The sequence below is a fragment of the Podarcis vaucheri genome (genome assembly GCF_965113315.1).
Source record: "Podarcis vaucheri genome assembly, chromosome: 10".
Taxonomy (NCBI): Eukaryota; Metazoa; Chordata; class Lepidosauria; order Squamata; family Lacertidae; genus Podarcis; species Podarcis vaucheri.
The window spans coordinates 43,085,663-43,099,495 of NC_138748.1; the positions used below are offsets into that span (position 1 = coordinate 43,085,663).

General features: G+C 44.9%; 1 protein-coding gene across 3 annotated transcripts in view; it reads left to right on the forward strand.

Annotated features, from left to right (window-relative positions):
• The window catches only part of TNFRSF13C (TNF receptor superfamily member 13C), a 24,709-nt gene extending 12,666 nt beyond the window's left edge, over window positions 1-12,043 (forward strand). Inside the window, exons 1-5 of one of the 3 annotated variants that reach the window (XM_082240043.1) lie at window positions 87-534; window positions 4,226-4,453; window positions 8,814-8,996; window positions 10,242-10,286; window positions 10,795-12,043. In XM_082240043.1, the coding sequence (XP_082096169.1) occupies window positions 4,234-4,453; window positions 8,814-8,996; window positions 10,242-10,286; window positions 10,795-11,120 (774 nt within the window). In that variant the 5' untranslated portion in view covers window positions 87-534; window positions 4,226-4,233 and the 3' untranslated portion in view covers window positions 11,121-12,043. Of the gene's footprint in view, window positions 1-86; window positions 535-3,848; window positions 4,454-8,813; window positions 8,997-10,241; window positions 10,287-10,794 lie in introns of those variants that run through there. The other 2 variants (XM_082240042.1, XM_082240044.1) reach the window with 2 other exon arrangements.
• Window positions 12,044-13,833: the final 1,790 nt, after the last annotated feature.

A 13,833-nucleotide genomic window follows, 5' to 3' on the forward strand; every position in this document is an offset into this window, starting at 1 on the left:
ATACATTTATTGAATTGAAAATGCAAAATTTGGAGAATTGCAAATTAGACTCTGATCTGCACTTTAGTTTTGGAGGTGCAGATTAGATCAGCTCACGTCTGCAACAAGCCACTCAAGCTTTCCTACTGATGCTTGCCCTGCTTGTGAAGATCAGTAACGAGAAGGTGGGCACTAGAATGGCAAAATGCAAGCTAGTCAAGAAATCTGCGCTCATTCTTGCTCTGCTCAAAAGATTAATCTGCACATTATCAGTCCATTCCTCCAGATAGCTATTTCATTTCCACAGACTTGGCAGTCAGTTCACAACTTCAAGTGAGTCTTTTAAAATGTTTGAACTGAAAAGTGCTGGTGACACAGCAGAGGACAGTCGCAGATATCTGCAAGATTTTTCTTGATTGATTATATTTGTAGGAGCCTTGAAGCCCCCATGAATGATGATGGAGTCAGTTATTTGTCACAATCTTGCAGTACCAGGAATCTTGGCAGAAAAGGAGGGGTGAAAGCAGAAGTGAATCAGAAGAATTTTCTGACTGGGTTTGTTTTCCTCTTCCTTCCCCATCCACTTTTCATCTTGTGCTGTGTCTTTTCTGAAGACAGAGGTTGTGTTGGGGGGTGGTTGTCTGAGAGCCTTTCCGATGAAGAGCAGGTACAAACTCCGTGAACAAATGAGCAAATCAAAATAACAGTGGGAAAGGGTAGAAATAAGTATACTGATATAGGGCAATGAGAAATGGTTTTCCCCACCATCGCACCTCAGTGGCGTTTCCAGATATCCTTCCTGTGAGAAGCGTTGCGTGGCAAGGTCCCAAACCCTCCCAGGAAGTGGAATAAAGACACATGAAACAGTATTTTAGGTTAATGGGCGAAAAAGGCCACAACTTTGTTGGTTACAGAATGTGAGTGGTATTGGCTTAGGCATTGGAAACCACATGACGATATCTGACTCCTGCCCATCTGCAGGAGTCTTGGAAGGGTTAACCACCAGTAGGGGGAGCCCTGCTGATGCACATCAACTAGGAACTCCCCCAGGGTCACTGCTAGGGGTCGTGCCATGGCCCTAGCCCCCCTGTCTGGGGCTTCGGACAGAGACCAGGCCCCCTGGATTCCTTTAATAGAATACCCTTGAATTAGGAGGGGTAGGTGATGGCCACTATATCCCCTCACCTTCAATACTCCAATGCCTAACCGCCTAACCTTACAAAGTTGTGACTATTTGCTACAAGGTAGGCGAAAAAACCAAATGGCTGGTGCCAATTTGCCAATTGGGGAAAAAATCCTACCAGGCCCCTTGGACAACCAAGGCGACCAACCGAGGTCCATAGCAAGGTCAAGAAATAAAGAGCCTAACCTAAGGGTGGGAGGGCGGGAGAACTGACCGAGCAGGGAGAAAACAGGGGCGAGGCCTCAGTCGCGGATTGGACAGCCTAAGGATGACATGGCCGAGAACCGTCCAATTGCGCAGGGGCTATACTGCCCCATGTGTGTGGGAAGGGCTTGCTCCCAGCCCGCAACCTCATTTCCCCAGAACGGGAAATGGCTTTGCAGCTGATCCTTGTGTGAGGGCCATTCCCTGTTGATCTGACTCATCGCATGGCATCGCGCACAGCAAGAGCACAAGGACTTTAAAGGAACAGCATGTTCTGCTTGCTGAGCTGTAACAGTTCCAAAAGTGGCGAAGAGGGTGTTAGACAAGGCCAAGCCACTACCCTGCTACTGCCTCTAAGGAGCATGTAGGGAAAGCTCAGATTGCAGAACTGGAATCCAGAGAAGAAAAGAGACAGCTGGAGAGAAAATGGAAGACAGCCGATTTGCTTGGCTCCATCTTCTGGAACAGCAAGTTACCGGCAAGAGGCTGGGCTGTTATTAGTGCTATTCTGAAGAATGCTTGAAGCAGAAGCTTTGTCTTTTGACTCAACCCTATGGAGCAAATGGGACCGTGTCCCCATATCCAATGGTTTCTTTCCTTTCCATGTGCAATTAGCTGTGCCCTGCCAGAAAGCCTCTTCCCTTCCTTTCCTCTGCAGATCCCTCATCTACCTTGGCAAAATTTGTTATTAACTAAACATAATTTAATGAAAAGATGGATGTCTGAGAAGAGCACCCCTCACTCAGTAGCATGACTATGGGGGTCCAAACAGTGTCCCAACACCAGGTGCAAGGTCTGGGGTGTGTGCAAGATTCACTGCAGCTGCTGCTGCTGCTGCTGAATTGCAGCTTAAAATCATTGTAATAGGACGAGTCTCATACACATCCAAAGGGAATTGTTGATCTGCTGGTCACAAATAAATGCAGCTATTGAAGGTTTCCTACCTCCAGCTGCTTGCTGGTATTAGGACAGACCCACTGCAAGGTTTCCTCACACAGTGAGGTCTACACCTTGAAGAAGCCAGAGGCTTTGCTGACAGACAACCTGCAGTTTTTGCTCTTGTTGGGAATAAATGACATTATTCAATAATGTGCTGTTTGCAGAAGTTCCTTCTCTTGTCTGTTCTGAATCTTCTGGCCCTAGATTCTAATATTATGAGAGAGGGGGAAATATGTTTCTCTGGCAATATTTGCTACGCTATGAATAATTGTATACACCTCTATCGTATGTGTCTCCCACTCCCTTTACTCTCATTTAAAACAACAACAACCTAAGAAAAGACCTCAAATATTGTAACCTTTCCTAACAAAGGGATCCCAGCAAAGCGATGGGAGTTAGGGGAGAGATTGTAAAAACTTCACTGACACTCCAGCTTTTCAGAAAACACCTTGCTGTGTTGCTCCCAGACAAGCCAGACCATCACAGTGAAGGGAGAGGAAGTGATTCTTGTAAAAGTGTAGTGCGCCACAAGCCCAGCCCATCACTGCCTCTACTGCAATGCTGTGCCTGCAGCACAGAGAGGTGCAGTGCATTTGCAGATTGCTGAGGCTGGATGCACAGTGAATGCACTCCAGACTTCCACAAATGCTGCAAGAGCATTTAATCAACACAAACAGGAAAATATTCCATCTGCACAGCACATGACTGGGAAATGTGAGAGCCAGTCAATGCATTGCTTCCTGGCCCAGTTGAAACTTAAACAACGACTTGCCTTGGAGTTTGTGGGGAGAGGGGAATGTGCGAGAGGAGTTTGTACAGTTCACCTTCTGACCAATACTTACATGGAATTACTGAGTCATAAACCAGATAGGCAAATCATACATGCTGGTGTGGAAAGTAAGACCATGTAAGTGAGATACAGAAAGGCTGAATGGTAGAAAAAGCTAGAGATGTGGAACACCATATAACTGAATCTTCCATGAAAGCAGGCTAGGCTTAAAAAGGGAAAGAGATTAAATATAATGAGAAAAAGAAACAAAAAATCTGAGATATTGGTGGGCAGTGACTGAGAGGGGACTTTTAAGCCTAGTTTTAATTGATTTGACCTCCTTGTAACAAAAAGAGCTCTGTTCTCCAAAGGTGACGGATAAGAAGACAACCCTTTGAGATGTGTGGTGGTTCCAACCTATCTTGCAGTGGGCTTGAATACGTGATGTTTATACTGAGTCTGCCTAGCCCAGGATCTGTACTGACTAGTAGCAGCACTGAAGCACAAGCCATGGCCTTTCTCCAGCTGTCTTTGTGCAGTGTGAAATAATCTTAGTCACAAAAGTTATAATCTGCTGTGTGGGGCTCAGCCAAATAGTTATACAGTGTGAGGGAAGCGAGCCTTGCTACACCCAAATCATTGGTTGGACTCATTGCGTTACTCTCTGCTCTTTTCAAGGCACCTCCATTTTTCTTGCTCTCTTCTCCTTCATATTCCCCTTTTCTCTGTTTTTCCTTCTCTTTCTGCTATTTTTATGGCTTCCTTTCTCTTTTCCATTTCTCCCCTTTTTTATGTTCTTTCGGCCACAAAATGTTTGGGGACGGGCCTACTAGTCCAGTAGAGGTGGAAGTTTAGAATAAACCCTATGCCATCCAATAGGCCCCTCATCCATTTGGACGTATAGCGTCACGTTGACATGGCTTTTACACCACAAGAATCAAACGTAATACTAGGCGGGGAGTTACAGGACAGGAGGGCGTTGCTTGGGCAAGTTCCTCCTTTTGCTCTTTTATAAAGGGCCTCCTGGAGGAAGTGAGATCTCAAGGGAGCGAAGCGCAGGCTTCAAAGTCCAACAGTTTCTCATTTGTATAACCTGCTATCTCGTTAAGCCTTGATAATCTGGGGTCTCCCTTCCTTTTCTTTCTTTGAAGACTGAACCATGTTGCAGAACAGAAGCAGCCACTCAGGTGTGGATACCACCTGCTCTGAGCCTGGCCTCTGCTACGACCATCAGAGCAAACAATGTGTACACTGTGGACCCAGAAGCAGGCGCTCTGGTACCGGCACCTCCTGCCATCTCCCCAGCCTCTGCTATGACCGCCTGGTGGACCAATGTGTGAGCTGTGAAAAGATGCAGAGGAAGACTGAGAAGGAGACAAGTAAGCAATAAAAACAATCTCCTTGACTTTTGGAAAGAGCGGGAGGGAATTGTTCCCTGGGTGCATTGAGTTCAGTTGGAATCAAATCCTATACCAGTAGGAAGAGATTCCAATGGCTGAGACAGGTGGATGAGAACAGGAACAGAAGCAATATTCTCATCTACTGATGACCTTGGATATCAATTGTTGTTAGCGGGATCAGAGTAGAGGTAGCAGAGCCAGCCGCTAGAGAACCACAGTATGAGAGGGCTGTGGTCCAGAAATCCTGCTAATGGGTTTTTCAGAGGCACCTGTTTGATCATTGTGGGGAACAGGATGATAGACTAGATTAATCTTTGCCGTGGTTCAGCAGGACTTATCTTCTCAAGGAAGAGCACCAGTGGTCTCCCTTAAAAGGCCTACCAATCACTGCTATAGCAATTGGCTCTTTTTCAGTCTCAATTTCATATCTATCAAATAGGAATGATAGTGAAGGCATCAGGTAAGACAGACAGGGTTGTTGTTTGGGTCTACAAGAGCAATGAGGTTGCTTCTTTGTGGGCATTTGCCATACTCATGATTTGGTACACGTGTGGGAAACTGACCTAGAGGGAGTGAGTAACCATAACGTGTGAAGTCTGTCAATGCAGTACCACATCTTTCTGCGTTTGGGACTGCGACGCCAATGTAGAGCCTGGGGTTTTTGTACTGGCTCCACAAGTAGGTGGGGGGGGGTTGTAACTGGGTGCCATGCGGCTTCTGACTCATATCTGTTGAATTGCTGGATGTATTTATAGCATGCTTTAAAAAAAGAAAAAGTACTTCACATGTGTAATTTAGTGGCCCTCAAAGCAGCCTACCTAGGGAGGTAGTTAATGTATATACCACTTCATATTTCAACAGAAATCTCTAGTGATTTACATACAGATAGGCCACTATGACTGTGTGCGCACCACCTATTGAAAACACATTTATTTCCCCCAAAGAATCCTGGGAACTGTAATTTGTTAAGGGTGCTGGGAATTGTAGCTCTGTGAGGGGTAAATGACAGTGCCCAGGGTTCTTTGGAAAGAGGGTAAATGTGCTTTAAATATATATAATATGCACACAACTTATGACTAACTTTCCACATGAGGGAAAGGCCATAGCTCCATAGTAGAGAGCACATATTTGAATGCAGAGCTTTCCAGGGTCAATCCCTGGAGGTGAGGCTGACAAAGACTTCATTCAGAAATCCTGGCAAGCTGCTATAGACAATCCTGAGCTAAGATGTACCAGTGGTTTACCTTTCTATACAACAGCTTTCTATGGTTCCTATGTGGGGAAGAGCATGTTGAAGCTTAGAGATAGGGGCTGGCCTTTGGTGAGCTCATGACTAAAGGGTAATTCATCCTGAAACTTTGCACTTCACTGTAGCTCATTTGTTTAACCATGATGCTACACAGGTTTGACGGTGCCACTTGGGTAATATCTGTCCACACAAAAAAGACCCCTTGGGACTGTTAAAAAAAAGGTAAATAACCCCTGGACAGTTAAGTCCAGTCAAAGGTGACTATGGGGTTGCGAAGTTCATCTCGCTTTCAGGCCGAGGGAGCCAGTGTTTGTCCACAGACAGCTTTCTGGGTCACGTGGCCAGCATGACTAAACCACTTCTGGCACAACGGAACACTGTGATGGAAGCCAGAGTGCACGGAAACACCGTTGACCTTCCCACTGTCACGGTACCTATTTATCTCCTTGCACTGGCCTGCTTTCAAACTGCATTGCTATCTCAGGGCCCCATCTCAAGGTTCCAACATCTCCACTTAACCTGTAGCAAGTGATGGGGAGGGCCTCTTCCAGAAAAGTACAGCACATTAGGCTATATGGACAAATAGTTTTTTGTGTGCCAAGGAGCCTCCATGTGGAAACATCATCACCTCGGGGTTCCCAAATTATGGTCCTTGAGCTTAATTTAGGCAGTTCACGGCATATCACAGTTCACTGTATTATTGCAATACAGCTCGAATTCTATACAATATATAATAAATAGAAAGAAGCCAAAAAAAAAAATGCAGTTAAAAATCATACAGCATCTAGCATAATGCATTACAATTGCTTTAACAGGCAGAAAAACCATTAAGTGATCCACCAAGGCCTTCAGCAATTTTCAAATGGGCTTGGGTGGGGGAGAGTTTGGACTCCATTGCCCTAGCCTTTATAAAGCACAGCCCTTAACACTTTTTAAAACCATATAATTGGGAATGGTATGTAAGCCACACGGGTGGCGCTATGGGTTAAACCACAGAGCCTAAGGCTTGCTGATCAGAAGGTCAGCGATTCGAATCCCCACAACGGGGTGAGCTCCCGTTGCTCGGTCCCAGCTCCTGCCAACCTAGCAGTTCGAAAGTACATCAAAGTGCAAGTAGATAAATAGGTACCACTCCGGTGGGAAGGTAAACGGCGTTTCCGTGCGCTGCTCTGGTTCACCAGAAGTGGCTTAGTCATGCTGGCCACAGGACCCGGAAGCTTTACGCCGGCTCCCTCGGCCAATAAAGCGAGATGAGCGCCGAAACCCCAGAGTCGTCTGCGACTGGACCTAATGGTCAGGGGTCCCTTTACTTTTACCTTTATGTAAGTTATTATGATAGTTATTAGGAGAGAGTGCTGAAATAAAGGGAAAGAAGGGATTAATCCATAAAACAATGAGGGCAAATGGAGCAAATGTTATATGAAAATCATTTGTTTATTTTATTTATGTTTATTTTACAATATTTACAGTATATACCACTTGATTGTTAAAAAAACCCTCTAAGTGGTTTACAAAAATGAAGATTTCTGTAAATTGCTGTGATCTGCCCTACCCAGAGAGATAACAGGTTATCTTTAAACCAGAATGCTAACTAGAAAAAAGAAGAGTAAAGATGGAATAGGAAAGAAAGAGAAACAAAGAATTATAACTGGGGTTTTGGATTAAGAAATGGAACAGAATTAGACTAAGTGCACCTGCTGATGTTTGAAGCACTGCTAAATAGTAACATGTATTTTACCCCCAGGTAATCAGATTTTTATTTTATTTTACAGTATTGATTTTCTGTGAGGTTGGTTAGTCTGAGAGACAGCTCATGGCTGCAACATCCAACCCAATTTTTGAACTTTGTGGTTTTGAATCTTTCCCCCTCCCCCACCACCTGTGTACTTTGTCTGTCATCTGGCCTGTTGAAGATGGAGGGCTCAAAAGCTTGCTCAATGTTGTGTGACGTTTTGGTTGACGCAAATAAAAGTATTGCCCAACTGTGGGTCTTAGAATTTTTCCTAGGGCAGGGGCTCCCAGATGTGGGAAACCACAGTCCAGAAAGCCCTCACATCACTAGTTGCCTGTCATACTTCAGATGGTGGGATGATCATAAAACTGGCCTCCTAGGATGAGCTTAAAGCAGAGAGGGGACATATTTCATTGTTTGTAGTTACAGTTGTCAGGACAGGACTGAGAAGACCCACGTTCAAATCCCCACTGCAAGGAAAGTCCGCTGCGTAACCTTGGGCCAGTTATATTCTCACAGCCTAATTTACCTCAGCGTTGTAAGGATAAAAGGAGGAAGGGAAACGAACCCTGTAATCTTCCCTTGACATCCTGGAGGGATGGTGGGACAGAAAAACAATAAAGAGACAAAATAATACAGTGGTACCTCAGGTCAAGTACTCAATTCATTCCGGAGGTCCGTTCTTAACCTGAAACCGTTCTAAACCTGAAGCACCACTTTAGCTAATGGGGCCTCCCGCTGCCGCCGCGCCGCCGGAGCACGATTTCTGTTCTCATCCTGAAGCTAAGTTCTGAACACAAGGTAGTATTTCTGGGTTAGCGGAGTCTGTAACCTGAAGCGTATGTAACATGAAGCGTATGTAACCCAAGGTACCACTGTACTGCTGACCATTTCTGCTCTAATGCTGAGATAACTCAGTTGCTCCAAAAGCCCCATTCCAAATGCAGTGAACATGACCCACTGTCAGACTGCGCTGTATGTCTGCAAGGCCTCTCCATCAGTTCTGTTAAAAGACAGCTGCATCAGGCCGCTCCCTCAACTGTCAGCAGACACTCAATCAGGTGGAAAGAGATAGAGAGACTGGACTGCAGGACCCTCTCCGTTGGCACTGCTGAATGAGCAGCAGCTTTTGAGTCATCTCCAAATTTTTCGTTCCTGCTGTTCACTACAAGAGCTCTGTAAATAGGAATTAGTGCCTGATCTTGCTTCCCCCCTCCTCCCTCCCAGTCCCTTTTCCTCTTATGTCGTGCCGCTTACATGGCGAGTCTGAAAGTGGGGACTTATATTTGTAAGCTGCTCTAGAAGCCTTTTTCAGTGGAAGAGTGGAATAATGATGCCCCCTCTGTTTTCCTCCACAGCAGCCCCCATTAAACCCCACGCGCCAACACCTCTTGCTGCAGACCGAGCTTGCTCATCTTTACTCTTCGGAATTTACATTCTCCTGGGGCTAGTCTTGGCAGTAGCTGCAGTGCTGTGCATTGTGATCCTGAAACAAAAGAGGAAGAAGAGGATGCGAGGAGCTGAAAAGGAGAATTCTACAGGTAGGCATTGCCAATCTTCCCAACAATAGATATTCACCCATTTGGGGAGTTACCATCTAGTTCCAATCCAATGGCATACACACAACAAGCCAGACAATGCATGGCTATTGCCTGCAAAGTACTGAGAGCAGAGCTGATTCTCTTATTCTAATTATCTGTTAGCGATCACTAGGGGCATCTAAGTGCCAATTGCTCCATAAATGACTTTGCTCACCAGTATTAATCATTTTGATTATGGTGCACATCCACACATCATTTACTGATATATCCTTGGATTTGCCCTTGGATAACCAAAAGCAGGAATGGCTTTCCCATTACCACGTGATAGTTTGTTGGCTTTACATTCCTTGGAGTTAACTGCATTTACAGCAGAGCTTTCCAAACTTTTCATATGGGTGACACTTTTTAGACATGCAACATTTCATGTCATAGTAATTCAGTTTTTCTAGGAAACCGGAGGTTAACCTCACCCCTTTTCAGCCCTGGGAAGAGTGTAGGGAGCGTTTGCGTGACACACCTACACACTGCAGTAGACACACTCTGTTTGGAAAGCTGTGATTTACAGGTTTAACCTGGCTGTACCTCTTCCAGAAATATCCTGGGAAATGTAATTCCATTGGCAGTGGCAGAAATACTTAACAGAGTGGTCTCAGCTCCTCCACAAACTACAATTTCCAGCATCATGGGAGTTCAAAATGATATAAATTGTGTTTGTCATGTACCTGTGTCTTTTGTTTCTGACCTTTCCCCCCATGATCTCACCTTGGATATTTCAGGGCCTGGCCACGAGTACCTTGCCCCCTTCCACCAGCATGCTCCAAGGGGGCTGACTTGGGAGCTGTTCTTTGGGGAAACTCTTCCCCTCTCTCTTCCCAGCTACTGTTGCCTAGGCAACTGAAGCCCATGGCAGCCTATGGCCTGCCTGGGAGTAGGGGGTGACTAGGAAGGGAAATAATTTTGTGACCAACAGTTCTTTTGTAAGCCACCTTGAGTCCTATCAGGGGGAAATGGCAGGGTACAAATAAATATATAAGAAGAAGAATTCTTCCTGGATAGACCCCAGAAAAGTAACAACAGAAAGGAATAAACTAAGGATTCACATCTGGGTCCAACTTCAAGGCAACTGCCTGGGCTATTCAGGGGCCAATGTGAATGCCAGTCCTGTATATCTTAGTTCACTTTCCTCTTTTATTATTATGTTCTGCTTAACTGAGTTATGATTTTCTTCTTGTCGCCTCATACAAGACGTCCCTGAAGATTTCAGATGCTGCGAAGAGGGGAATGCTAAAGGTGAGCATGGGGGAAAATTTTTGTAAGAGTATACTTTAGGGGCAAGGCTAGAAAACCCTTTTCAGCCCTACTGGGCAACCTTAGTGGGGGGCATGTGCCACTGAGAGGTGGGGCCACAAGCAAAAGTGGGTGGGGCAATGAATGTAAATGTTACCTTGGCACATTAGGTAAGGTTCTGTAGCCGCTCACAAACACTTCTCCATCCAGGGGAGCTAGATGAGATATTATCAGAGTTCAAGGACACATTTCAGCCAGGCAAAAACACTCAAGAAGGGTGTGAAGAAACTATCAGTAATGATTGTGGGCTGGGGAGGAGCTGTGGGCTGCAGAAAGCTCAGAGGGTCAGAGAAGAGAGCATGGGAAAGCAGCACCCACCCCACAGACCTGAGGTGCTTCACTCCCTGACCTATAGACATTGCTGCTGCTGATGTTCTAAAAGGGAAGAGGGCCTCTTATCCTACACTTCTCTACTGCTTTCACATTACTCATTAAGTTGTTTCTCTTTCAGAAAATGAAAAGTGTGTCGTTGCCTTTGAAAATGAACCTCACAGAGGCCGCAATAGCAGTCCAGGAGATGGTGATCCTGAAATACTGATGTGCCCACATTCAAATGATGCTTTAAACACTGCCAGAGATGACTCCTTAAAGAGAGAAGTGCAGCATATTGCTATGGCAGGAAGTGATGTCACGGAGGCAGCTTCCCTGACTTCCTGTGATAAACAATGCAACCCCAACTTTCCACTGCCGGCAACGGAACTCGGGGCAACTGAGTTGGTGACCACCAAGACTACTCAGGAGAGCATCATCTGGGACAAGGAGGAGTCGGAGTCATAGCAACAAGTTCTAGAGGGCTGAGACTTGAAGACTCTCCCTCAAGCATCATAAAACTCCCTTTCAACTCAAAAGAGGAATAGTGGATGGACAGATTTACAAAGGGCTTGCCTCACTGTAAATGGAAGAGAGTTTGTTATTTCCCACATTGTAGAGATGTTGAAACAGTCTTTTAGCTGCCAGAAACTCCCAGCAATTGCTTTAAGAAAAAGGAGACTACTGGACACTTTATGCCAAGGGCAGGAGATTTCAAGCCTGGCTATTCTTATTGGCCCTGCTCAGGGCCCCCTTAGAGGGCTTTTACCTGGCTGGCATGTGCCCCTGAACTGTGACAATTCCTCTTGCTTGCCTGGATGTAGGTGTGCATGTGTGTGAGAGAGTGTGAACTGCTGTTTTTTGGCAGAGCTGGAATGCAACCTGCTGTACAAAGGGGAGTCACTTCCCCTGCACCACCCACTTATGTCTCTAGCCATTCCCACTGCTGCCACCCCCACTGCTACCCCACCCCACCCCAACAACGAAATGTGGTCCTTGGGTTGAAAAGCGTTTTCCCACCCTGCCAAGGCATCCCTCCTCTGCAATGTTTTCAATTGGAGAAGCTCTGGAAAATATGTATCTCATGGAATAAAATGATTGCTTTAAGATCACATTTACCTTAATCTTAATTTCCACACCCTGAAACTCCCCTGGCAATATGAGTGGGAATGAAAAATGATGACTGCAAGTAGACAGAAATACCCAGCGGAAGTTTAAGTGAGCTATTTGAACCACTAAGGAGGATATTTTTAATGTTTAAAATTATTTTTATTCCACAGTGTTATATAATTCTTTTTGAAAACAGCTTTGATTGTGTGTGGGTTTTTTTTACAAGCAAGCAGTGTATAAAATTTATGAAATAAGATAAAATAAACATTGGCAATATAAGATGTAAGACTGCATATTTACTTTAGATATAATACAAAATAATTTGAATGTGGCATACGTACACTCAATGGCTAGTGGTCCTTATTCTGCAATATTCTTGTTGTCCTTCAACATTTGATAGCTTAATGAAGCTGGACTTTTTCTTTTTTACCTTCAGCCCACAACTTTACAATTCTGTTCTTTCTCTTTTCTTAATCCTGGTCAAGGAATGCCAAACATGGTAGGTCCCAATTTTTTTTTTGGGGGGGGGGAATTACAGATCGTATGTGTAGTCCAAAGGGCACTTTCTTGTACAGCTACAAAGCTTTTATTAAAATCAGCTTTAAATACTCCTATAAAATAACCGCCCACAAATATTTCTTAGGGTTGAAAACATAACTGCAGTGGGTCTGAAAAGTTTCAGAATTGTAGAGTGTTAGAGAAAAGGAAAGAAGGTAAGGATATGGTCAGCTGAGGTCCTGCAGGACCATGGACAGAGATCTGGGCATCTTGCGATAGATATAGCGACTATATCTGCTCAAATCTCTCCCCCCCCCACACACATGTAAAAGTTTCATGTTCCACAACTCAGTTTAACAGGATGCAGATGGTATGACCAGGTGAAGAAGGAAGGTTGAGCTTCTAAATAGTTTTTATAAATGCATATCCTGTGGCAAAACTCACTATGTTCAAAGGGGAAGTAGATATGCAAAATATCTGAGATATTTTGCTAGACTGAACTGACCTACCACAGCGCTCTCTCTCCATCAGCAGCTACCTATTAGCTGGTCCCAGCCTAGCATGTCTCCTTGATAAGCTGCATTCTGCAGGAGAGTTTCTTCTTCAAGTCCCCAAAAGCCCACTTCACAGCAACTTGGAGCAGAGCTTTCCATGTGGCAGAAGAGCATCCCTGTTGAGATACATCAGGTGTCCGCTATTTGTATTTTCTGGAACTTTTGTACCTTTCGTACAAATTTATGGAGGATAAATCCATAACTACTAGCCATCATTGCCATGCTCTGCTTGCATGGTTGCGGCAGTAGTGCTCTGAAGACCAGTTGCTCAAAGCCACAGGAGGGGAGAATGCTTTTGTGCTGAGGTCCTGCATGCAGACTTCTCATAGTCATCTGGTTGGCCACTGTGAGAACAGGATACTGGAGCAGATGGCCTGATCCAGGAGGCTACTCTTGTTGTTGTTTAGTCGTTTAGTCGTGTCCGACTCTTCGTGACCCCATGGACCAGAGCACGGCCAGGCACTTCTGTCTTCCACTGCCTCTCGCAGTTTAGTCAAACTCATGTTTGTAGCTTCGAGAACACTGTCCAACCATCTCGTCCTCTGTCGTCCTCTTCTCCTTGTGCCCTCCATCTTTCCCAACATCAGGGTCTTTTCCAGGGAGTCTTCTCTTCTCATGAGGTGGCCAAAAGTATTGGAGCCTCAGCTTCAGAGGCTACTCTTAGGTTCTGACAAAAACAATTGAAGGTGTTTTCGTTTCAACAGGTTTCTCCAGCTGGGCAAAAAGGCCTCTAACTGTGGTGCTTGTTCTGTATTGCTTTAAAACCTGTCTTTCGTTCTTCTTCTTTTTGTACTTTAAATTTTTTGTTTCTAGTTGTTTTTATATAAACCTCTATGAGATTCATGTGGAGGACAAATAAATTAATAAAGTAAATAATATAGAAATATGTGTGGATAGGAATGTTTGTCTTTCGACGCCTGGTAAATGCAAGATTGATTGGATTGCCAGGAGGTCTGCTAGTTTTGTCCCAGACATGCTAACAGCCTGTCACAAGCCTCTGTTGTTTTCTTCTCACTATC